At 45.6% G+C, this 23,206-nt stretch overlaps 1 protein-coding gene across 1 annotated transcript; it reads right to left on the bottom strand.

Moving 5' to 3' along the window:
* Positions 1-253: 253 nt before the first annotated feature.
* On the bottom strand, positions 254-9,805 carry LOC136764712 (aminopeptidase NAALADL1). Its single transcript, XM_066718989.1, has 20 exons — positions 9,749-9,805; positions 8,778-8,981; positions 7,981-8,153; positions 7,739-7,860; positions 6,118-6,240; positions 5,842-6,034; positions 5,561-5,654; positions 5,386-5,487; positions 5,174-5,259; positions 4,882-5,001; positions 4,647-4,732; positions 3,288-3,351; positions 3,058-3,125; positions 2,825-2,916; positions 2,540-2,633; positions 1,987-2,068; positions 1,612-1,785; positions 1,321-1,408; positions 1,067-1,159; positions 254-861 (listed from the first exon to the last, which is right to left on the bottom strand). The coding sequence occupies exons 1-20, from the start codon at positions 9,754-9,756 to the stop codon at positions 678-680; spliced, it is 2,250 nt and encodes a 749-aa protein (XP_066575086.1). The 5' UTR covers positions 9,757-9,805; the 3' UTR covers positions 254-677.
* Positions 9,806-23,206: the final 13,401 nt, after the last annotated feature.

The raw sequence follows: 23,206 nt of genomic DNA, 5'->3' as shown, positions 1-23,206 counted from the left end.
AGTTGCCCTGGATATAGATGTCTGATAAGAGATATAATAATACAGTAGGGGGCAGTATAGTATAGTTTAGTATAAGTCCAGCCTTGACATCAATGACTGTCTGTTGTACTTCAAAGCTTTCTGATGGGTGGGACTGCAGTACAGTGTGGTATACTACAGAGCAGTACATTGGAGTGCGAGTGTGTCTGTGGGTATCAAGCCGAGCCACTGAAAGGAATTGAGAGGACAGGATGTGCCCTGTGATTTTATCTAACATAATTATTTAATAACATTTTTATTTAATATATGTAATATAATCATATTTACACAATATCACCCACAATCAATTACTGGGCATTCATTGAGTTATTACAATCAGCTGGTGTTGTAGAGGCTGAATAATCTAAACTGCTACTACTAATCATAAGGATGATTCATAATTAATTACACAGATAATTAGTGCTGTATATGTGGGGCTATATAGCTCTGTAGAGGGCTGTAAAGTGCTATATAGCTCTGTATAGGGATGTAGAGGGCTGTATAGTGCTATATAGCTCTGTAGAGGGCTATATTGGTCTATATGACACATTGTATTGGGCTGTATAGGATTTTAAGGGTCAATGTAGGATTATATAGGTCTACATGGGTCTCTATGGATTCCTGTGTGTCTGTGTAGGGCTAGGGTCTACACGCACAGGCTAGGGGTGGAGCGCGTTCTCCAGGACATTGACGGCCCTCTCAATCGCTGTGGTGACAGAGGTGAGCTGCCGGTGCGCCCAGCGCCAGTCCTCCTCTCGCTGTGTGCGCTGTGCCTTCTCCACCGCCTCCGCCAGGCCCGGGAACGAGCGCACCGAGGACGACACCGGGGCCCACAGCACGTGCCTGAGAGAGTGGGGGGACAGAGGGTGAGAGACACAATGAGGTAGAGTACACAGACAGACAGGGCCACACAGGGATAGCCAGCAAGACAGAGAGAAAGAGAGGAGAGGGAGAGAGAGAGTTGGGGAGAAGGAGAGAAGATGAAGGACAATTATAGACAGACAGATAAGGAAAAAAGAGACCGGGGGGGACAGGCAGACAGACTCACCACAGGTAGTACTTGTCTGGGAAGGCCAGCGGGTCCAGGAAGGCTCTCTCCAGCAGCATCAGCTGATCATTGATCCTGCGTACCTTCAGGGGACTGTCAGAGACATGGTGGGGAGGGGAGATCAGTGAAGATCAAGACAGGTCAGCAGGAACCAGTGTGTGGGTCAGTCAGTCAGGGGGAGCCAGAAGTGTTCAGTTAGGCTCAGTAGTGGTCAGTGTAGATGAGCAGGGGTTCAGTATCTGACCTAAACCAACCTTTCCTTGTCTGGGTCAATCTCTCGTATCTCCTTTTCCAGCTGTGTGGCGGCAGCTCGAAACCTGAGCACTGCCCCCTGGAGGCCAGCTGAGAGAACAGCGGGGAGACAGAGAGAGAGAAGTCTGTGCATGTGTGGGTTAAGGTCAAGGGTTAAGGGTCAAAGGTCCACTCTCCCCAGTTCTCTCCCTCTCCCACTCATTCACGCTGCCACCTGCCACTCCTCCATCACTCTCTCTTCCCCACACTCTCTCACTCTCTCTTTCCACACTGCCCTCCCCTCCCTCTCTCACCCAGGGAGATCTGGTGGGCATTCAGGTTGTCGGTGAAGTTTTTCAGGGCTGTGTCCAGGTAGCTCTCCAGGCTCTCTGCATAGTCACTGGCATTGAGGGGCAGGATCAGGCTGTCGGCCAATCGCAGCAGGACCCCCCCTGCCGTCCGTGCCACCGCCTGGTGACTCATGAAGCCTGGAGGGGTTAGGGTCAGGGTTGAGCACTATGTGTGTGCTGTCTAAATGTGTACTGTGTGTGTGAGAGTGTGAGAGTGTGTCTGTGTGTGTCAGTGTGTGTGTGCTTGTGTGTGTGTATGTGTGTGTGTGTGTGTAGTATTGACTGGTCAGTCCTATGTCTCAGAGGGCTGGTCATTGGTTGGCCATTAGTTGGCTGTACCTGGGTCAATGTATTTCTTGACATAGTCGAAGGTGTCATAGGCTGTGTGGTATGCAGGATAGATGCGAGCACGGGTCTTCGTCTGCCGGGGAGGAGAGGAGAGAGGGATGGAGGGAGGGAGGGAGAGTGAGGGATGGAGGGTGGGAGAGAGAGAAAGAGAGGGATTCTAGTGACTATTGAAGTGTCATTGCTGAGTGAAGCTAATGGATCTCTCTCTCTCTCTCTCGCTCCCTTTCTCTCTCCAACTCATCCATTTGATGGTTTCCATAGAAACAGCTGTTTTCACTGTGCGTGAAAGTGTGTGTGTGTGTGTGTGTGCGCTTTGGCAATCTCTGAGCATTGGCATTGCATTGGCAGTCAGTTGGCAGCATGACAGGAGCGCAGTGGCAGGGAGCGGCAGGCCGCAGTAGTCCGTTGGCAGAGTGTTGGCAAAGTGTTGCCCTTGGCTTGGGCGGCGTGTCGCAGTCATCAGCACATTGCTGACAGATGGGGGGAGTGATGTGATCGAGCACCGTAAGTCCATTGGCAGGACGCTGGCACTGCATGGGCTCACCTTGTCGTAGGTGTAGGCGATGTCCATGGAGGTGATTCCCAGGTAGTGCATGAAGGAGGCATAGTCACTGCCCACCCCTGAGAGATAGCCCATACTAGGGGGAGAAAGGGAGGGAAGGAGAGATGGAGAAAGGGAGGGAGAGAGAGAGAGGGAGAGAAGAAGAGGGGAACGGGAGAGAGAGGGAGAGAGGAAGAGAGAGAGGGGGAGAGCTCAGTAGAGGTCAGTGTGTGGCCAGTGTGTGCTCAGTAGGGGTCAGTGTGTAGCCATTTGGGGTCAGGGTCTGACCTGGGCACCACACCGTGAGTTGGGCTGGTTCTGTTGGTGAAGAGTTTCCAGTTGTCATAGACTGACAGAGACAACGTCCCCGGGGCAGGGACCTGCAGCACAAAGAGAGAGGGAGAGAGGGAGAGGTAGGGAGAGAGAGATCAGACACCAGGCACCAGGCAGAGAGACACAGTAAGACACACAGACAAATGCACAGAAAAGAAAAAACACAAACAGACAGACAGACCTCTGACCTGTTTAGCTGCGGTAAAGACGACACTCTGGGCAGATGGAGACCCCATAGCTCTGAGAGTTGCACTGGCTACAGAGAGAGAGAGAGAGGAGGGACAGAGGGAGAGAGGGGGGGGGAGTGGGAAACAGACCGACGAAGAGGAATAACAAGAAAGGAAGGAAGAGGCAGATCAATAATAACAAGAACAACAACAACAACGGCTCCATATTAAAGTAGGCAGTCCGTGCTCACCGAACACAGAGATGTCCACGTTGATGTAGGCCACGGCCCTGTCCCTGAGCTGGCTGTAGTGCTCCTGCCAGGGGGACAGAGAGAGAGAGACACGCCCACGTCAGCAGCCTCGCCGGTCAACACGCACACGCAATCACCCTGGTTATGCAAAAGCCACACCCTTGTTCCCCACATGCCCCGCCTCAGCGGAGGGACAAAAAGAGACGTTTTTTAAGGTGCTGAGGGTTTTTTTGCAAAACAGGACAATATGATGTTTTTATTCTCATCTTCCCCAAAACTCTGACACAGCGAGAAAGTTTGTTCCTGTTATTTACTTTGTTATTTACTTCTTCTTCAAAGCGGCTGGGATTGATTGACTTTATCACCTTTTTTGGTGTGCTAAGTTTCTGTTTATTTATGTATTTACCAGTGGATTCGCTTCAAGTGTACTCATCCCCACTCCTCACCCGGTAACAGTGCAGGGCGGCCAGGCTGGGCATGGGGTGAGGTCTCCCTCTTGTGGTGATATTTCAGTACTACAGCCGCACGACTCCTATTCAAATAAGCTTTAATGGCATGACTGTGTCTGTGTGTGTCTGTGTGTGTGGTGGTTGCTGTGTCAGGCGGTCACATATTTGTCTGCTAGACTGGTGGTCCCCTCCTCCTCTCCCAGTTAGATGGGGATTTTATTGTGGTCAAATAGGAGGTTACATTCTTCTACATGTGTTTGTATTGGATGCCGGATGGACAGCAGGAAGTGTTTAGTTTCTGCCTCTCCTGACTCACAGTGGAGTAAACCCGGGCTCTCTGGCTGACTTGAGGACCAGGCTGCGGTCACCGAGTCTGTACTGTGTCAACGCTGGTCCGTCTTTTGTGTTTGTAATTGTGATTAAATAATCTGCCAGCTGGAATTGTCTGCTCGGGGCTGATAACACTCTCATTTGTTTTGTGATGCAATATCATCTTCCCAATTGCCAATGTCTATATTTTTTAGATTTGTGTCAATGTGTTTGAAGTGTGTTGGGCATTGTGCAGTGTCTCTGCCCTCTGTGCAGAGTGGCAGTGCCAGTGTTAGCTGCCCGGGGGGGCTGTCTCTAGGGGGAGCGTGTCGCTCAGCAGGGCTGTGTGATGGTAGCTCTGTGTGTCAGCCTGTCAGACAGTTCGGCTCTGGATGCGTTACTGGGGGTGTCTCTGTGGACTTCCAGGATGTTTCCACAGACCTCCAGGTGGAGTGTGGCCCAGTGGGGTGTCTGTCCCAGTCATTTGGGTTTGTATTCTGGGTTGGTACCCAGATCTCACTGCTGTACATTAGGATGGGCCAAATTATGCCCTTAAACATCTTTGACCGAACTCAGATCGACTCCCACATCGCCCTCTCACCTCGGTGAACTCGGTGGAGCCGATCAGGCCAAACTCCTCCGCCCCCCAGCTGCCGAACAGCACGGACCGGCGAGGCCTCCACCTGCCTGAGAGAGACGGGGAGGTTGGCCATTGGTCAGCTGGGTGAGCAGTCAGTGGTCAGTGTATCAGTCAGTAGTCAGTGTATCAGTCAGTTAGTGGTCAGTGTATCAGTCAGTTAGTGGTCAGTCGGGGGGTCAGTGTGTGCGGTCAGTACCCTGCTTGACCAGGCTGCCCATCACTCTGCTGATCTCCAGCATGACGGCCGTCCCACTGCTGGGGTCCAGAGCGCCGTGCACCCAGCTGTCCCTGTGATTGCCATAGATCACATAGCGGTCTGAGAGAGGGGGATGAGAGTTAATACAGGTTAGTGATTGTACAGACACAGACAAGTCAGTCAGTAAGTATGTCAGTCAATGTGTCAGTCAGTCAGTCAGTCAGTTAGTGTGTCAGTAAGTCAGTTAGTCAGTGTGTCAGTAGTGTAGACAGTCAGTGTGTCAGTAGTGTACCTGGCTCCACACTCCCTCTGATGAGTCCCATTACATTGTCTGAATCATGGATCCCTCTGCGATTGTATACATTGACCTGGACATCACTGAGAGAGAGAGATGGGGAGGGATAGGGAATCAGTAAACAGTGTCTCACCACACCTCTCAGAGCTATTCAGTGTGTGGGTGTGCCTGTTGGGAGCCAGGTGTGGCTGTGGCTATGGGGAGAGTACCTGCCATTGAAGCTGCCAGTTGCCCTGAAGCCCGGCCCCAGTCTGTACTCACACTGCAGCGCCCCCTGCCAGGCATCCGGCGCCACTGCACCCTGCAACTCACTGGACACACAGAGACACACAGTCAACACACGCACACAAACTCAGACACTCAGACACTCAGACACACACTGACCAGATGAGTTTCTGTGCATCCTCAAAGCCGATTGGCTGTGTGGGGACAGGGGCCATCCACTCCACCTCGCTCTCCGGACGGCGATACGTGTGCTCTGACAACAACACAAGACCAGAACAACACAACACATTAACACAACATCAACACAAACATCACCGTAAGAACACCCCATCACCACAACTTCAAAACAACAGCACACCATAAACACAACAGATGTCTATATGTGTGTGTGCGAGAGTGTATGTGAGTGAGTGTGTGAGGATCAGGGGGTATTTACTGACCCTTGGAGGGGTAGTAAGGGGTCAGCAGGTCCCCGAAGGAGTTCTTGTAGGAGCCCCTCTCCACCCCCGAGGGGGGCAGGTACCAGGAGTGGGGGTAGGTTTCATTGGTGTCGGAAGTTTTGCCATCGTTTATGTCGAAGGGATCAGTGTAGACCAACACCCCCGCCACCCCAAACACTGCGCCATTGAGAGCCTGGGAAGGAGGGGGTGAGAGTGTGAGAGTGTGTGTGTGTGAGTGTGTGATTGTGTGAGTGTGTGTGTGTGAGTGTGTCTGACCTTGTCGGCTCGGCTACTGCCTCCATAGCGGGTGATGGCGATGGCGCCGTGCAGGTCCACCCCAGAGCTGTTCAGAAACTCATAGTCTTTCAATGTGCCCTGGTTAGCATATACCAGCTTCCCCTGGAGGAGAGAGAGACAGGCAGGGAGACAGAGAGAGACAGTCAGAGACACAGCTAGAGAGACAGTCCGGGACACAGAGAGACAGGGAGAGAGAGAGATACAGGTAGGCAGAGAGACAGACAATGATTCAGTTACAGCACAATGTATTTTTATAACACAGCGGTTTGACCACCTGGGCTCAGATAAGGAGGGTCAAGATCCACAGCAATAACAATGCAAATATTTTTAGAAAACTGTGACGAAGTCTCTTGGGGACCCAGCACAGCACAGTCAGAGCTGCTAGCTAACTATTAACTAGAGAGAGAGAGAAAGAGGAATCCATCAATCAAAATCAGTTCTGGGAAATGTGGAATCATTTAAATTCAACAAAACAACACAAATTGAACAATTTGCAAAACATATTCTCATATTCTCAGATATATAAACATATCCAAATAAGGGATCTAATAAAAATGCAACATGTAGTGACTGAAAAGCTCCAATTATTATGAGAATAAATTAAAGACAACCAAAACCCAACTGTCTTCCCAATCTACAAGACCTATCAGGGAAACATCAGGCACTTCAACCCATAAACATGACCACCAATAAAATAAAGGAAAAATATTTGCTTACTTTATTGACTTTAAAAAAAGCATTCACGGCTCATCACCAGACAGAAAAGAGCACTCACATTCTGGACACATCTGAAAAGCAGTGACCCAGCCTCACTCGGATACCAGGCCCTGCAAACCCAAGAGCTCAGGCCAGAAAAGAGGCCCCTCGGCCAGCTGGTCCTGGAGCTCACTGCACTCACCCTCACTAACACTGACCAGTTTCAGGCCAGCACTGCTAGCCAGCCTCCATTCAGAGTCAACCACATTATAAAACACATCAAAACCTCTGGAACATTGGGACAACAAAACTAAACTACAAAACAAACTTACTTGCTATCGTGCCCTAAAAAGGGATTACAGCCTGGCAGAATACCTTGTGACTGTCAGAAACACAAAGCAGAGGCAGATCCTGACCAAATCCCAGCTCAGTGAGCATAGCCTGGCCATAGAGACAGGCTGACACAGACAGAGCTGGCTGGCCAGGGAGAACAGGCTCTGCAGGAGAGGTCGACACAGAGACGCACTTTCTCCTGACCTGTGAAAAATACTCCCAAACACGGGACAATTTTATTAATAAAATCACTCTCTCCATCCCACAATCCCCACAAATGGAAGACAGAAAAACTGTCAGTCGTGCTGGGAGAGGGACACACAGCCCACTGTCACAGCCTGAGGGACAATGTGACACCATGCCTGCTGTAAAGCTTTGGCAATACCAATAAACTGTTGTCATGACAATAACTGAATTAAGAAAGAGAGAAAGAGAAAGCGGCAATGGAGGGAGAGGAAGAGGAAAAGAGGTGGGAGAGGGAGAGAAGGAGAAAGGAGGGAAAGGGACAGAGCAAGAGACAGGGAAAGGGAAAGAGTGTGAGAGAGAGAGAGGAGGGCGAAGGGAGGGGTACCTTGGGGTTGCCGGCAGGGGCGAAGGCGGCGAAGGGGGTGACAATGTCCGGGTCCTTCTGGTCTTCGGTGTACACCTTCTCCTGCACATGAGACTTGAACTGCACCGAGCCCTGAGCAGACACTGAGAGAGAGAGGGGAAGGGAGGTAGGGAGAGAAAGAGAGAGATGGTGGGAGAGAGACTGTGAGAAAGAAAGAGACAGGGAGAGAGAGAGACAGAGAGAGAGGGGTCACGCTGCCTCACCAACGGCCACGCTGTTGGGGTTGGTTTTGTTGGGGAAGGACAAGAAGACGCTGTAGGTCTGTGTCCAGGCCTCATCCAGACCGGTCTCCGCATCCCTCCAGCGCTGCAGCATCAGCTGGACGAGACGCTGGTCCCCCGCGCTCGTCGCCATGTGGGGTTTCAGGGACAGCTCCCTGCCACACACAGGGGTCAGGGGTCAAGGGTCAGACAGCATGTGGTAACCCTGAGGAGCTGTACTGTAGTGTATAAACTGTACAGCGAACTGACATCTGACAGACATAGCATAGAGGATGCTGAGGTGGACTGGACAGTTCTGCATTGTGATGGTCTTTACTGGACGGCACAGAACTGGCTTGTACTGCACTGTACTGGACTTTATCATGTTTAGACTCTCTCTTTCTCTCCCTCTCTCTGTCAGCACAGACCTTTGTCAGGGCCAGTGTCTGCACCTGCAGCAAATAAAGCCCCTGTCACCCACGGCTGCCGTCCACAACACGAGCACACGGGGAAATAGGAACAAGAAGTATATTTTCGGGAAAGCAGTCCTCTGACTTTGGGGAATTGTGATAAGATTATAGACACAATAATCATCATAAAAAAAGGTAAATAATAATAATCTATATCACTTATATCATAAATCAAGGCCAGTGACCTTTGAGGCCAACACAGAGACAGAGAGACACAGAGACAGAGAGACACAGGGACAGAGAGAGACACAGAGGGACAGACAAAGACACAGAGACAGCGAGACACAGAGACAGAGACAGCGACACACAGGGACATCCTCGGGGACTCACCGGAGGTTGTCCTCCATGCGTTTAGGGTCCAGCTCCTTCAGGAAGATGTCCAGCACCTCCTCGTCCACATCCTGAGCCAGTGCCTTGAGCCAGGTGGGGGCGTGCTCCGTGCCACCCTTCTCTATCCCATAATGCCCCAGGAGGATGCCCACTGTCAGCACGGCTGCCCCCACTGCCACACCGACCAGAATCTTCTTCCACATGCTTGTCCACAAAAAACACACACACACGAGCATAAACACTCAACATGCAAACACTCAAACACACACACATACACACACACGTCAGTAAGAAGTCAGTTGCATTGGGTTGTGCGGCCTGGTATGAGTGTGTCAGTGCTGTGGCTGGAAACTCGTGCTCTCAGTGTTATATAGATTAGCGTGGGTTATTATTAACATCATTGTCATAGTCTGGATATTGTACCTTCCCCCCATTTTACGATCCATGCAGAGTTTATATAACTGAGCATATATAACTTGAGCTGTGCAATAGGGCTGCGCTGTAGTGCTGTGTCACTGTGCGGTGCATTGTGTTTTGTGTTCTGCACGCTATTTGACTTTCCAAGTTCATCTAATAGTTGTGTTGTGTTGTGCTGTGTGTGTTGTGTGTTGTTAGATCTGCTTTTTGACTAAGTGTAATGTTATACAGAGACTATGGTTACATATATCCTGATATAAAACATTAAAATAGATTGATGCATTTACAACAACCATACAATAAATTATGGTCATTGTGTTTGTCATTGTTAGTCATTTCTGATCCAATGGAGTTTCTCACGGGAGAGTTACACCGCAACTCTGACACACAATGTACTCCCATACTAGACCAGATCAAAACATTGACCTGCCCCCGAATCGCAGGGCACAAACCCATCCCAGCAGGCCCCCTTCCCTCTCCCTCCACGTCCAAAAACATCACATAAATGAAAATAATTTAATTAACTGGATTAAAATAAGTTAAAAGAACGATACCTGTCCATAGGTAGAGCTGAGGGTTCCACAGAGCCGAGTAGAGAGTGACGCACAGACACACAGACACAGGGCATGCTGGGTGAGAGCTGGGCCATAAATGTGACTGATTAATCTCTTATCATTCAGGGTCTGGGAAGGGCACAGTGGGGAGAGAGGAGAGAGGGGAGGAAGGGGAGAGGGAGAGATGTGAGAGAGAAAAGTGGGACTTGTTTTTCTAACAGCTGTCCAAAAACATCTGGGCTGTAAAAAGAAACTGCAACAAATACAAATAAAACAAATACATAAGTTAATGATGGTCAGTTTTGCTGAAGTTTACCAGTGCAATGAAACACTGAAAGCCTAATAGCAGCTTTTTTTGAATAATGTATTGTATTGCTACAGATTTCTACCTTGAAGTAATTATCCAAGAGAGTGAGAAATAATAGATTGTGACGAGTCAATTGCTTACATATGTATTTACAATCTTTGTGGGGTTGTGTGCCTTTAAAGTTTAAGACAATTACCTGAATTCGGTTTCAGGAAGACTATATAAGCCTACATGTGGTAGAGAAAAAGGGGGGGGGGGGGTCTCTATGGTGCCGAGAGGGAGGAGAAGACCTGGTTGTGGATGTATTCGTTCTTGTCGCAGTTTTGAGACAGAGGTGTACACTTCCGTTAAGTGCTAATGGAATTATAGTTTTTTTTATTGTATTTCTTTTTTTGATCGGTTTGTTGTTTTATATTTGGATAGTGGATTTGGGGAATATATTGCTTTTCATTGAATGTTGTATTGGAGTGTTGGTCTAGTGAAGAACCTAATGTTTATTTGAATGGGATTCTTTTTGTGCAGTTGATAACTATTCCTGATACTGTTCTGATCTGGATGGTTTGTGTTCCATGGATTATCGACTTATTACTTTTCTGGGACATGGATGGACTCTTCAATGGACACTGTATACTGGAATTGCGTGTATTGCATTAACTCCTTGGCCTGTTATTGAATTCACATTAAATTGATAATGATTAACTATGATATTGTGGTACATGTTGTGTTGGTCTGATGTGGGGCTATGTTGGCACAGGGTGCAACTGCATTATTATTGTCTGATAGGAAACGTGGTGTATAGGGGTGTCCTGGTGGTGGTTGTGTTGTTTTGTGGCGGGTATTGCCCACCTGGCGCCCGAACAATCGTTTTATTAAACACGCCGTCATAACAACATTGTAGTAGTAGTTGCTTTCATAAATGAAGTCAGACTGGACACAGCAATCAAATACATTTCAAAGGAGCTTTATTGTTTTGATGTATCTGTTTTTGCCTCCATCACTGTCATTATAATGCGCTTTGCTTTGTCACATACTACAGCTGTTTTATTTCAGAATGAAATAAACAGTACTAGAACCTGCCGTCTTTTTAATGGGTTACACTATTTGTATTACCCTGCGGTTGTCGAAGCTACACAGTAGTCTGTTCTTGACTTTTACTAAATATGTGTTTTAAATACCCTGAAGTTGTCTGAAAGGCAGGATCGCAGAAATGGAAGAGTTATAATCCAACTGACATCCCTTAGCCTTCACATTGACTGCAGTTACTTGGCTTTCCTCTTTTGCCCCCTGTCTGGTGATTGCCGGTACTGCAAGTCTTAGGTTTTTTTATTAGGCCCTGATTGAATGAGTGAGCGCACCTGCCAGGGTTTGGTTGATGACCATCATGTGAAGAGAGAGGATTGATTGCAAAAATGAATCCTAGCCTGAAGCTGCTCCCTAGCCTTTGTTTTAAACGTGTTGCTTTATACATATAGATTTGTTTGGAAGTTTGGTGGCCTTTGCTATTGTTTTTTTGTTTTGTTAGGATATGGTAGAGAAGGTCAGATAGAAAAGTCTTCCGGGACTTTCTAGTTTTATTATTTTTGCAGGTTGTCTAAAGCTAGGCAAGCTTTTGTTTATTTTCTATAGGTTTCTTGGCTTTCCCCCCCCCCTAAGGCCTACTCTTCCTAATCTTTGTGGTAATGCACACTAAACATACGTGTTTTTTTTGCTAAACTCTTTTAATCAACTTTGGCTTTCTTTTCTGAGCGGCTCACTGTTGGTCTCAATTGAGGACTTGTCTGGGATATGGCTGTGAGGTGAGTCTGCTTTTGTATTGTATTTGTGCGGTGCTCTACCTAGTGACCATTGTATTTTCTTGTGTGGCAACTCCCACTTTCATTTCAGGTCATTTTTGATCACAGCTTTGTTTAGCCCTTTGTTTCCATCTCATAATGGGGTTTGTTTGCTCTAATGTCATAGCTGTTGTGTTTTTTTTTTTAGATCTTGCCCAATCTCAAACTGGAATTAGTTGCAGGTTTGTGAAAACAAAGAAAAGTGAATTTAAGCAAATTGTAGGATTTGACAAATCACAGATGGCCTACTTGCATTTGAGTAATGTGGAGAGCAATGATTCAACCTGAAAACTGGGGAGTAAATCACCTGGCAATTATATAATTATTAAACTGCTTTGATGTGCGCAATTAAAAAATGAATTCAGTGTAACAAAGGACAGTTCATGTATAACAAAATGCTATATAGAAATCGACATTGCGTACTGGAGAAAACATGAAAAGGATGCACAAATTGGTTAGCTGTGCCCAAATCATAACTGCATAGGTATGTGAACACTTTGGGTTCTGACAACCTCCTGTCCAGCTGTGATTGTGAACCCCAGTTACATAGGATTCCAAGTGATTTGTGTTACTGTAGTAAACACCATTCCATACAGACTTGCATAGTCTATATGAATGCAAAATCACAAGTTTTGCTTGTGGTGCCTCACCCTAAGAGACGTGACCAACAAAAGGTGTTTTTTTGTTTTGTTTGTTTCAGCTCTTGTTCTTGCTTTATATGTGAAATAAATCTATACCATACTACAGAAAACATTACTGACTACAGTACAACAGGGATGCAAATACAGCCATTACTGCTCCTCAAACCTAAAATAGGTTGAGCAAAATGCACTTATAGTGCACTTATAGTATTGTCATAGCAGTATATTGGTAACTCCGTTCTCTCCAATTTCAATGAAGAATGTCCATTCTTATGATTTGATTCAGTTTCAATTCCTGGGTTCAGGGTTCGATTTTAAAACAATTCCCCATTCATCATGATCCTTGATTTGACTTTGAATTATCCTCATTTCAATGCAGTAAACTGATGAACCGATCAAAGCAAAAATATTTGCCTCCACTTGAGGGGGTGGAATTAACCTTGAGTAAATTGTAAATGTCTTTGAACATTTATTGCATGACTGGACCATCTCTTACACAGGTTTATAATGCAATAAGATTGTAACCCAAAGTTTAGTTCACTGCACAAGTACACAGATGCCCTCACACTGATAAACATTTCTTCAAACAAAACATCTGTTGCATTGCATGGAAACAATATACATTATTTTGCTTACAATCAGCAACTTAACATATATTAAGAAATTAAACAGTACTGGGCTACATTTAGCTTCAAAGTAAGGGTTAAACTTTGAACTGTAGTGGAGTGTACTTCGTGTCCACTACTGGCTGCAATGTCTAAGTTATTATGTAGAAACAGGAGCTGGTTCACATGCTCTGCTATTACAATATCCCCAGCAGGGATTTTTTTTCTCTGCTGCAACACTAGTGCCTGGGATACACAGCGCTTGGCTAGTGAAGAAGGTGCTCATCTTTTGGGAACAGAAGGGCCCTCATCTTTAACAGGATCATGGTAAACTGGTTCCTCACCATTGCCATCAGTGTCCTACAGCTCTTCTTGCCTTATCTCTTGCTGCAGTGAAAGACAGCGGACAGGATAGGTTAAGATACAGTACTGTATTAGCCTGGTCTTTGGATTTCAAATAAATTACTATCTTGCATCATATCACTCGGGTCCCCCCTGCCCCTATGATAACAAAAGACTGGCAACATTCACGAAACAACCATTCTCTAAACACCTTATTAAATTAGCCTATGGTTGTGATGTGATATGACGTATATGCATTATTAGGCATCCAATTATGCTGTAGATCGCAATGACATTTACAATTTGTACTGATTCTATCCCTTGAGGATGATGATTACCTCGAGTGCCTCAGCTATAACTCTGATAAATATCCAGTTGATCGTGTTGGGAGAGGAATGGCAGTGACTTAAATCTTGGGTTGAGGGCTGTGAGGAGAATATTATTTTCCTCTACATTAGTAGATCTCTTCATTGATAGTCTTTTTTTATTTCCTGGTCACCAAGGGTGGCACTTGTGTCTTGGAGGAGCTGTTCATGCAGTGGAGTTATCACGGACATGGTTGAGGTGCTCTCCTGCGACATTGATACTTTCATTTGCCTGAGGGTCTTCTTTACTTCTGCCTTGGAGACGTCTGTTTAGCCGAGTGCGCAGATGCGGAGAGCAGTGCAAATGGCTTGTCAACCCGTCAATCACATCAAAATCACTGTTCTATCTCATAGAAACATCGGTCTTGAATTTGTGGTTTGTCGGCTCCAGTAGCTTCTGTTTCTGCTGTAGGGCATGGCTTGCTGTGGTTCTGCGGTGGAAGAATCCTGTGATGCTCTGAATCCATCCCAGTAGTCGCCCTACAGTGGATAGCTTCAGAGCTCGTTGGGAGGCCAGGTTTAGCGTGAGTGTGTGACATACCTAACGTGTTTAATGTTGTACAGCTGTGCAGCTACAACATTGTTAGAAGCTCTATCAGTAATGATGAGCTGTCACTTGGCTGCAACAGTTTGGATCATCTCATTTATGTTTGCACTAATGTGGCTTTCATTTGTTCTAGTTTGACTGCTTGTGTTAAAAAGCTGTGCAGCCATCACTGAATGGCATATATAAACTTGATGTGGTTCATTCACACATTAACATGAGTCATCAGTGATGTAGTGAGCTCATCACATGTAAGTGCCACTCTCTGTGCGTGTTTCACCTCTCAACTTTTTCCTTGATCTCCTGTACAGATCGGGGACCGCTTTGTCAGTGAACAGGCGACAAGATGGTATACCTTGGCTCCGTGGACCATGTATCAAAAGCCCTATCGATTGCTTGGGCTCAATTTTTCATCACTGTTCTCTGTAACTAGGAAAAAAAACTAAACCGGTAATGTTTGATTTAATTATCTACATAATTGGTTACCAATGTTTGGTACTGTACAGTACATAATGCGATCAATTTAATCCGAATACATAAAGGCTTACGTTGCCTAGATTTGCTGTAAGATGCTACTTAGCTACACACCTAAAAATAGCACTATAGTAATTGAATTGTAACCAATAAATGTTTATTGTATGCATTTGGTTTACAGTACTCATTTTAAATGCACAAACACAGTTGCACTTGTTCTGCAGGTGTTTATTGCTGTGCTGGTCTGAGGAGGGTTGGGGCGGAAATGCATATAAGCATCGTTATTATATGGACACACTAAATGTCTGCTATATTTATACATGGAGAAAAGTTAAGCGCCCGAAAAAATAACTTGGTCTCGCTGATTTGGAGAAATAACTAGACTGACTTATTTCTCTTCTCTTGATCATGAGACATGAGATGCATTTGACAGAAGGATCGAATGTAACAAATTTGAGTATCAAACATTTTGTCTTAGTACAAACATGTAACTTAAGTAAATGACTTCTAATGGATTGATAAAAATATCATCATAACATAGTTTACAAACAACAGGAGGCCATTTGACCCATCATGCTCGTTTGGTGTCCATTAATAACTAAGTGATCCAAGGATCCTATCCAGTCTATTTTTGAATGTTCCCAAATTTTAATATTGAACCACATCACTGGGGAGTTCCAGATTGTAACAATTCTGTGTGAAAAGTGTCTCCTGTTTTGTCTTGAATGCCTTGCTGCCCAATTTCCATTTGTGTCCCCTGGTCCGTTTGTCCCTGCTGATCTGGAAAAGCTCCTCTGGTTTGATGTGGTCAATGCCCTTCATGATTTTGAAGACTTGAATCATGAAATGTGATTTCTTATAACACTACATGTAGCACTAGATGAGGGTGGGGTACCTCCCTGGCATTCTACAATATGCTTAAGTCTGGTGGTTTGAGTGTTTAAGTTTTCCTATTAACTTGGTCCTGCTGCTGCTTTATTCCCATCATGCTTAACACACTAGGGCCTTAATGTTTTCTGTAATCGAAGAGCTAGCATGAAAGCATTCAGTTTAATTGTAGGTGCAAATCGAAAAGGGGAAAAAAAAGAAAAAAAAAGGAAGCATAGCAATGATGATGCCAGATACCCAAAGTGCAAGCGATCGCTTGCACTTTGGGTATCTGGCATCATCATTGCTATGCTTCCTTTTTTTTTTTTTGCTTTGACATTGTAGTTTGTGCCACAAGGTCCTTTTATTTCAGGCCTCAGACTGAGATGGTCTGATATGAGTGCTGTACCACAAATCATTACCTGAAATGAAATTGTCATAGTTGGTTGGACGGTTGTGTTTTGTTGCTTTCTAAACATTTTCTTCTGTTTTTTGTCTGCCCTACTTATGACCTCCATGAAGTTGGCACCCCATGTATTCAGAACATTAATACAAATATTTCCATTGGTTTGTGCTTCAAAAATCATCCTATTCAAACATGGATGCTCCTTAACGGAGTAAAGTGGTAAATGGTCACAGTTGTGCTCATATTGACTGTAGTGGATTTCCTGTCCTACCCACCCATCAGCCTCTTTCAAGATGATGTCAGGGGCTCTGTGCTCAAGTCTCTCACCATACTTGTTACTGACACAATAGTCCTAGGCCACAGCCACTTCGCTGAGAGGCTACAGTGCTATCAATGCTTTTGTTCTTCTTCACCAGGCTCGGAGCAAAGACCTAAACACCTGCATCAACAGAGATGGGGAATGAGGGATAGGGAGAGGCAGAGAGAGAGACCAGGACAAACTGGGATAAGGACAGAGCAAAAGACAGTGACATTCTAAATGTGAGATGTAATGCTAGTCCTGCAGGATTCTCCACAATGCAATGGAGGTTTTGCTGACTTTCTAGTAGGCAAATTCTCAGTGCTGTCAATTTTAAAAATCACTTTCCTGGGATTCGCATTCTGATCCACATGATCCTGAACTTGCACTTGTCCTGCACTATAACTGAATAAGTCACTGGTGTGTGTTTTACCACAATCACTCGCCCTAATCCCCACCCCCGAACCCTGTCCTGGACACTGAAAGTATGTTTCTCTGCTTTTGTCATGCTGGAGCCTTTGATTTTGCATCACTTCCACCACTTTTTCAAGATCAGGCAAGTCCAATGTATTTTTGTCCTAGTCCTGCAATTGTTTCAGAAGTGCTTGATTTCAATATTTCAACCGTATTTTGCTGCGCTGTTTGAAGCGGGGAGCAGGGTTCGAATTACAGGGGGGACTGCAGAGGTTAAACCCCTCTAATAAAGACTTGTTTCCCCCCTGAAAGAGGTAAAAACACCAGGCTGGGGGGGGGTTGAAATGGAAATACCATCTGCCCCTCCTCCCCCATAGCACCGCAGACGACAGTCCATCAGCACCCACCCAGCACTGCGGACGAAACCCCATCTGCACCCCCCCCTCCCCCTCCGTAGCAATGCAGACGACACTCCATCAGCACCCCCTGCCTCCCTGGAGCACTGCGGATGACACCGCTGAGCCCCCTGATTGTCATTGTATATTTCGCACTCTGGCGGGGAGGTATGGAGGGACTAATGTGTGCTTGGCTCCATTCAGCTTCACGAATTTGTTGAACTGAACTGATGTTGCTGTTGCTGAATTGAGGACCATTTTCTGAGATGAGCTCTTCTGGGAACCTGTAATGAGAGAGGTGTTGAACTTCTAGCCATTTTGAGTGGCTGTCCATCAGAACAAAAAGTCCACGAGCTTTTTCCAGGGATATAAGGGTGCAACTGGAGGTGTTGTGTACTGCCATGTATATTGTACTCTGTTTAACCCTTTCCTCAATGTCTGTTCAAATTTGGCCACCCTACAAGATACAGCCTTGTTCTGCTGACGCTTGTTCCCGTGTAATGAAATAAGGCTTAATTTTCCTGGTGGTTTGGCCATCCAGTTATGGTAAACTGCAATACTTGGGATAGAACTGGATCATGGTGTGTTCCTTCAGAAATATCCTTTGTGACTGGCAGTTCCTCCATGTACAGTGAGGGGAAAAAGTATTTGATCCCCTGCTGATTTTGTACGTTTGCCCACTGACAAAGAAAGTATCAGTCTATAATTTTAATGGTAGGTGTATTTTAGCAGTGAGAGACAGAATAACAACAAAAAAATCCAGAAAAACTCATTTCAAAAAAGTTATAATTTGATTTGCATGTTAATGAGGGAAATAAGTATTTGACCCCTTCGACTTAGTACTCGGTGGCAAAACCCTTGTTGAGAATCACAGAGGTCAGACATTTCTTGTAGTTGGCCACCAGGTTTGCACACATCTCAGGAGGGATTTTGTCCCACTCCTCTTTGCAGATCCTCTCCAAGTCATTGCCATTGGTAACAAAACGCAGAAACTTCAAGCCTTGGTGGTGGATTTATTTTTCCCCAACACAGATGCATTTATATATTTAAGATGCATGCTGTTAAAGCGATTTCACCTGTATAAAACAAGATAATAGTCAACGTGCTAGTATCAAGGTCACAAGGACCGCAGGGCATGGGAACAGGGAACCCAAGTGCACTGCTCTTTAGAGGAGGTTGATTAAGGCAATAAAGGGTTCGGCAGTTGAGGTCACAGACGTGGGTCAGGATCAAGTAGGCTTGGAGTGAGAGATGGGACTGGGAGCTAGGAGAGCAAGGAGACCAAGGCTTGGACTTACAGGCAGGGCTGACAACACTTTGCCCCGAGTGAGGGCAGTGAGGGGTTTATGAAGGGAACAAGAAACCAGGTTGGGAGATGCAGGGTGAATGGGAGCAGAGGGAGAGAACAAGAGTGCAAATGGGTGTAGAGGAATGTTAAGTGGATGATTGAGAGATAAGAACAGGGAGAAATGACTGAAAAGGCAGGGAAATGGTGGCCTCTAGTGGTGATAAAGGGTAAGGGCTTGGGAACCATGACAGCTAGCAAACAGGAATACGTAACTTGATTTTAAATCATTCTTCTGACCTACCCCAGTCTTTGTGTCTCATGGTATGCATGGCAGGGACTTAATTTAGCAAGGGCCCTCCTGCAAACACATTCACAGTGCCCTAGTACTCCTGTTGCATACTGCATATTCTTACGCCAATATGCAGGAGGAACTAGTCCCCAACACAGTATAAGATGAGGGGTACACCCCCTGACATGCTACAATACCCAAGTTCAATCAATGCCAAAAAATAGGATGAGACTCACTGTGTGTGGCAGAAGGTTGATTCTTTATTCCGGTAGCTGCAGGAAGTTCCTTTTACAGTCTCATAATTTCCTTGTTACATTTGGTATTTTATGGGTTGTGTACAGGATGGAGATGATGTTGTTTGCACCATTCCAAAGGAAAGGACCAAACAACCTTATTAAGCAGATTGTAACTATTTAACAAGGCATTTAAATTGTCTACTGTGAAGTGGGGGTGCAGGGGTCCCCAGGGGACAAGCAGGACCCCCAGTACACTAACCCTTCACAAAAATAAGGATATTCTCGTATAAGGATTTTCTCCCTGACTACGCCTCTCCCCTTTTATTATTAGGGAGAACCTCATGTCACCCCATTGATATGCCCCACACAGGTTCAGATCTCCAACAGTCTCCCAGTAAGCCCCCATGGAACCTCATAGGTATAAATGCAATTTATTAATACAAGACACAGCAACTAAGTAATAGTCAAGCTAAACAAAGGAAGCTACAGACGGCTGACAAATTAAATTTAAAAAAGTGTCTCGGTAAGGTGTTGGGCCACCAGAACAGCTTCAATGTGCCTTGGGATAGATTCTATAAGTCTCTGGAACTGGAGGGGTGTAACACCATTCTTTCAAAAGATATATTCATTAATTTGGTGTCTTGATGGTGGTGGAGAGTGCTGTCTAACATGTCGGTCCAAAATCTCCCATAGGTGTTCAATGATTCACATAATTTTCATACTCATCATACCATTCAGTGACCCCTCATGCCCTGTGGATGGGGGCATTGTCATTATGGAAGAGACCACTCCTATCAGGATAGAAATGTTTCATCATAGGATAAAGGTGATCACTCAGAATGACTTGCAGTGACCTTTCCCTCTAAGGGGACAAGTGGACCCAAACCATGCCAGGAAAATTCCCCCCACAGCATAACGGAGCCTCCGGACCCCCTCACTGTAGGGGTCAAGCAGTCGGGCCTGTACTGTTCTCTTGGTGTTGCCACACATGCACTCGCCCACTTGTCGGTAACACTAGCCAGTTGAGAGTCTTTGTAACTGAAAGAGGGGTCATTGGGGCACGAATGGCAGGAGTTTCAAAGTCACTTAGATCCTTTCCTCTTGGCATCTTGATCCAAACTTGAGGTCAGCTGGGCCTGCTCAGCATTTTTATACATGCCACAGAGCATGATAGGATGTTAACTGCTTAATTGTGTCATGCAGTACACCTGTTTGGAGGCATCTGCATTGGTTATATTTAACCACTATTTTTTTTTCAGGTTATTCCTTTAATTTGTCACCAGTCTATCTAAAACCACCCAACAATAAGTAGAGCAGATACAATTATATAAAAGCTAAACTAAAACAAAGTCCCTAGCTAACTAATTTGCAAGGAAACAAAAACCAAAGAGAAAGCTTAGTTTAGGTTATTTTAAACCGTACAAGTCCCACACTCCATTAAAGCTTACAAATATTAATCGTTCTCCCTCTGTGCTGAATAAGTCCCTTTTTATTTCTTCCTTCCTTTTGGTGCAATAGTCCCACAACTCGGTGCTCCTGGCTGTAATTCTTTCTCCCTCTAAAAGTCCCACACAGGTAAGTCCAGCTGCAGTCTCTCCCTCTCCTCTGTCTCAAATTCTCACTCAAAATTAGCTTTATTGTCATGAAAGGTTTACACAAGTATTGCCAAAGCAATTCAGTACATTGAAATTACAACGTTATAAAAGTTAAAAAGCTTTACAAATATAAAATCGGGTTATTTACATTTTTGATTGGCTAATTTGCTGTTGGTGGTGAGGAGACATGGTTGCAGTTCTCTGGCCGTGTGGCAGGCTGTGATGTACACTGCTGCGATCACAGCGCAGTCTCTGTGCTCCCCCAGCACCACTCTGAGCCGCGCCTCTGTGCCGAGCTGGGGGAAGTCGGGGACTCTGCTGGCGAATCTGGGGAAGAAGGCGTCTCTGACCTGTGTGTCATTTGGTGCAGGTCAGTGTGAAGTGCACCTCTGTCTCTACCTGTCTGCACTGGCATCTGTCTCTGGGGTCCAGGTCTGCCTGTGCTGTCCAGTCTCCACTTCCAGGTTGTGGTGCTGTAGTATGGGTTTGCATGTCTGAACAGGAGGCGGTTTCCATCAGGGCTGATGAAGTCTCTCTCTCTCCCTGTTCTGGCATTGAAGTCTCCACAGCGCAGAATTTTCCCCTTTTGTTTGGTAATAGGCCATTTCTGCCTCTATTTTGGGGGTATTCCTGCTTGTAGTATGGTGAGTCCACTGTGGGGGACATATGTTGCACACAGGTGGATGTCTGTAGTGCATTGAAAGAGTTTTCTGTGGAGTTTCAGCCACACACCTGTGGCTGAAACTGTCTCCAGTAGGATTATGATGTCAATGTTTTTTAAACTAATTTACAAAGTCATTCTTTGCTTTGTAGTCCCAGTGTTGTACAGTCCCTGGATGTTCCAACTGCTGATAATGAAGGGTTTCATTTTCATCTATTTTAACGGCTGTAATGCATAGGTACTGTTAAGTATTTTTACAAAATTAAAACTAATTTTAATACTTTTGATTTTAAAATGTTTAAAATCCTAAAGTTTTAAAGAAAAACTAAATTGCAAATAAACTCAGTCCACAAATGCATTAAAGCATAATTAAATGTGTGAATAAAAGACAAACTGCCAAAACAACAATAAAAAAAAAAAGTCGAATGCATTGGAATTTAACAGAAAATGCATCTGATAAATCAAAAAACAAAATGAAGGAACAAAAACAAATTGAATCTGATGCATTTAAAAATTAAAACGTTCAATACATTGGACAAATAAAACAAATTGACCAAACTATCAAAACAAAAGAAAGATCTTTTAAAACAAATGATTTAATTAAAAACAATGTTAAAAAAAGGAAAATGCATTCATTTATACAATTTAAAAACTCTTGGACTTGGGCTCCAGCAGGGGGAGTATCCATCCCTGGAGGTGGTATATAAACTCCCCCAGACCTTGGATTTTCCCGTTCTTAGTCTTCGTCCTTGCCCCTCTGATGGTTCTCCAGATTTACGTGGTCTCTTACTAGTATCATGCCCCTCCTGGACCCGATGACTTTCGGGTCCTGCTACTACTTATTGAACAGACCGATGTTCCGTCCCTCCCACAGGGCCTGTTTCACCATGCAGAGGACGCGCCACCAGCACCTCGTGTGGTAGACGAGTCCTCTGGCTGGTCCATACAGGATCTGCTGGGCGGTCGTCTGGGCAGGAACGGTGAACCTGTGGAGGAACGGACAGAACGAGCCAGATCCTGCAAGCGGAGGGGCAGTCCTTAAAAATATGTGCCTCTGTCTCCCTTCCCAGGCAGCCCTTGTAGGGGCAGGTGTCAAACCGGGCCAGGCCCCTTCTGTACATGAACACTCGAGTGGGGAGACACTGACTCAGACATCCAGGAGACATCTATGCACGTTTGCCTCACAAATACGCAGAAAGTGTTAGCCTAGATATTTCTGCAGGTTTCGGGAGGAAAAATCTTCTATTCTGCTGGTCTCCTGGGCAGATCTCATCTGACTACAGATGGTCTTGTAGTCCCAGGAGACCAGTGAGGCTTTGTGGAGGCCTACCACAAGTGCAGCCTGGTGTTGTCCATGGCGCAGAGGCCGAATGATCTCGGGCTGCTGGCAAAGTAAAAGTGGTTCATAAAACTCATTCTTGCCAGCAGCTTGGATGTTCTTAACCAGAGTCAGAGAAGGAGCCTATACGACTCCTGAGGACTGTTTCCTCCTTGTCCTCATCTTGGGGTGTTGCATTTATAGGAGCCTAAATTTTCTTCTTTTCCTCTCCACTCCCCCCCAAGGGCCTGTGCCCTATTTGCATAGGAGGAGGGACAATTCCTAAAAAGGTGCCCTCCCCTACTGCACAGGTTGCAGGCCATGGTCACAGATGGTCTTGGCCACAGATCTTGCACTTAATAACTGTGCAACCCGCAGCCAGATGACCCAGGGCCCTGCAGTTCCTGCAAAGCTTGGGCATGCCGTGGTAGAAGACCAGCAGCAGCCAATGAGACTTGACTTGATTTGAAGAAGAAAAAATAATTTCCTGTCATGTTTAGTCTTCTGGGTCAAGATTTTCATATGTATTTATTAAAATACTTCAAATACCAATGATTGTTTGGGGGCAGGTTATTTTAAAA

This window comes from Amia ocellicauda, chromosome 12 (genome assembly GCF_036373705.1).
Source record: "Amia ocellicauda isolate fAmiCal2 chromosome 12, fAmiCal2.hap1, whole genome shotgun sequence".
Taxonomy (NCBI): Eukaryota; Metazoa; Chordata; class Actinopteri; order Amiiformes; family Amiidae; genus Amia; species Amia ocellicauda.
This window is presented reverse-complemented; position numbering and strand designations above follow the sequence as displayed.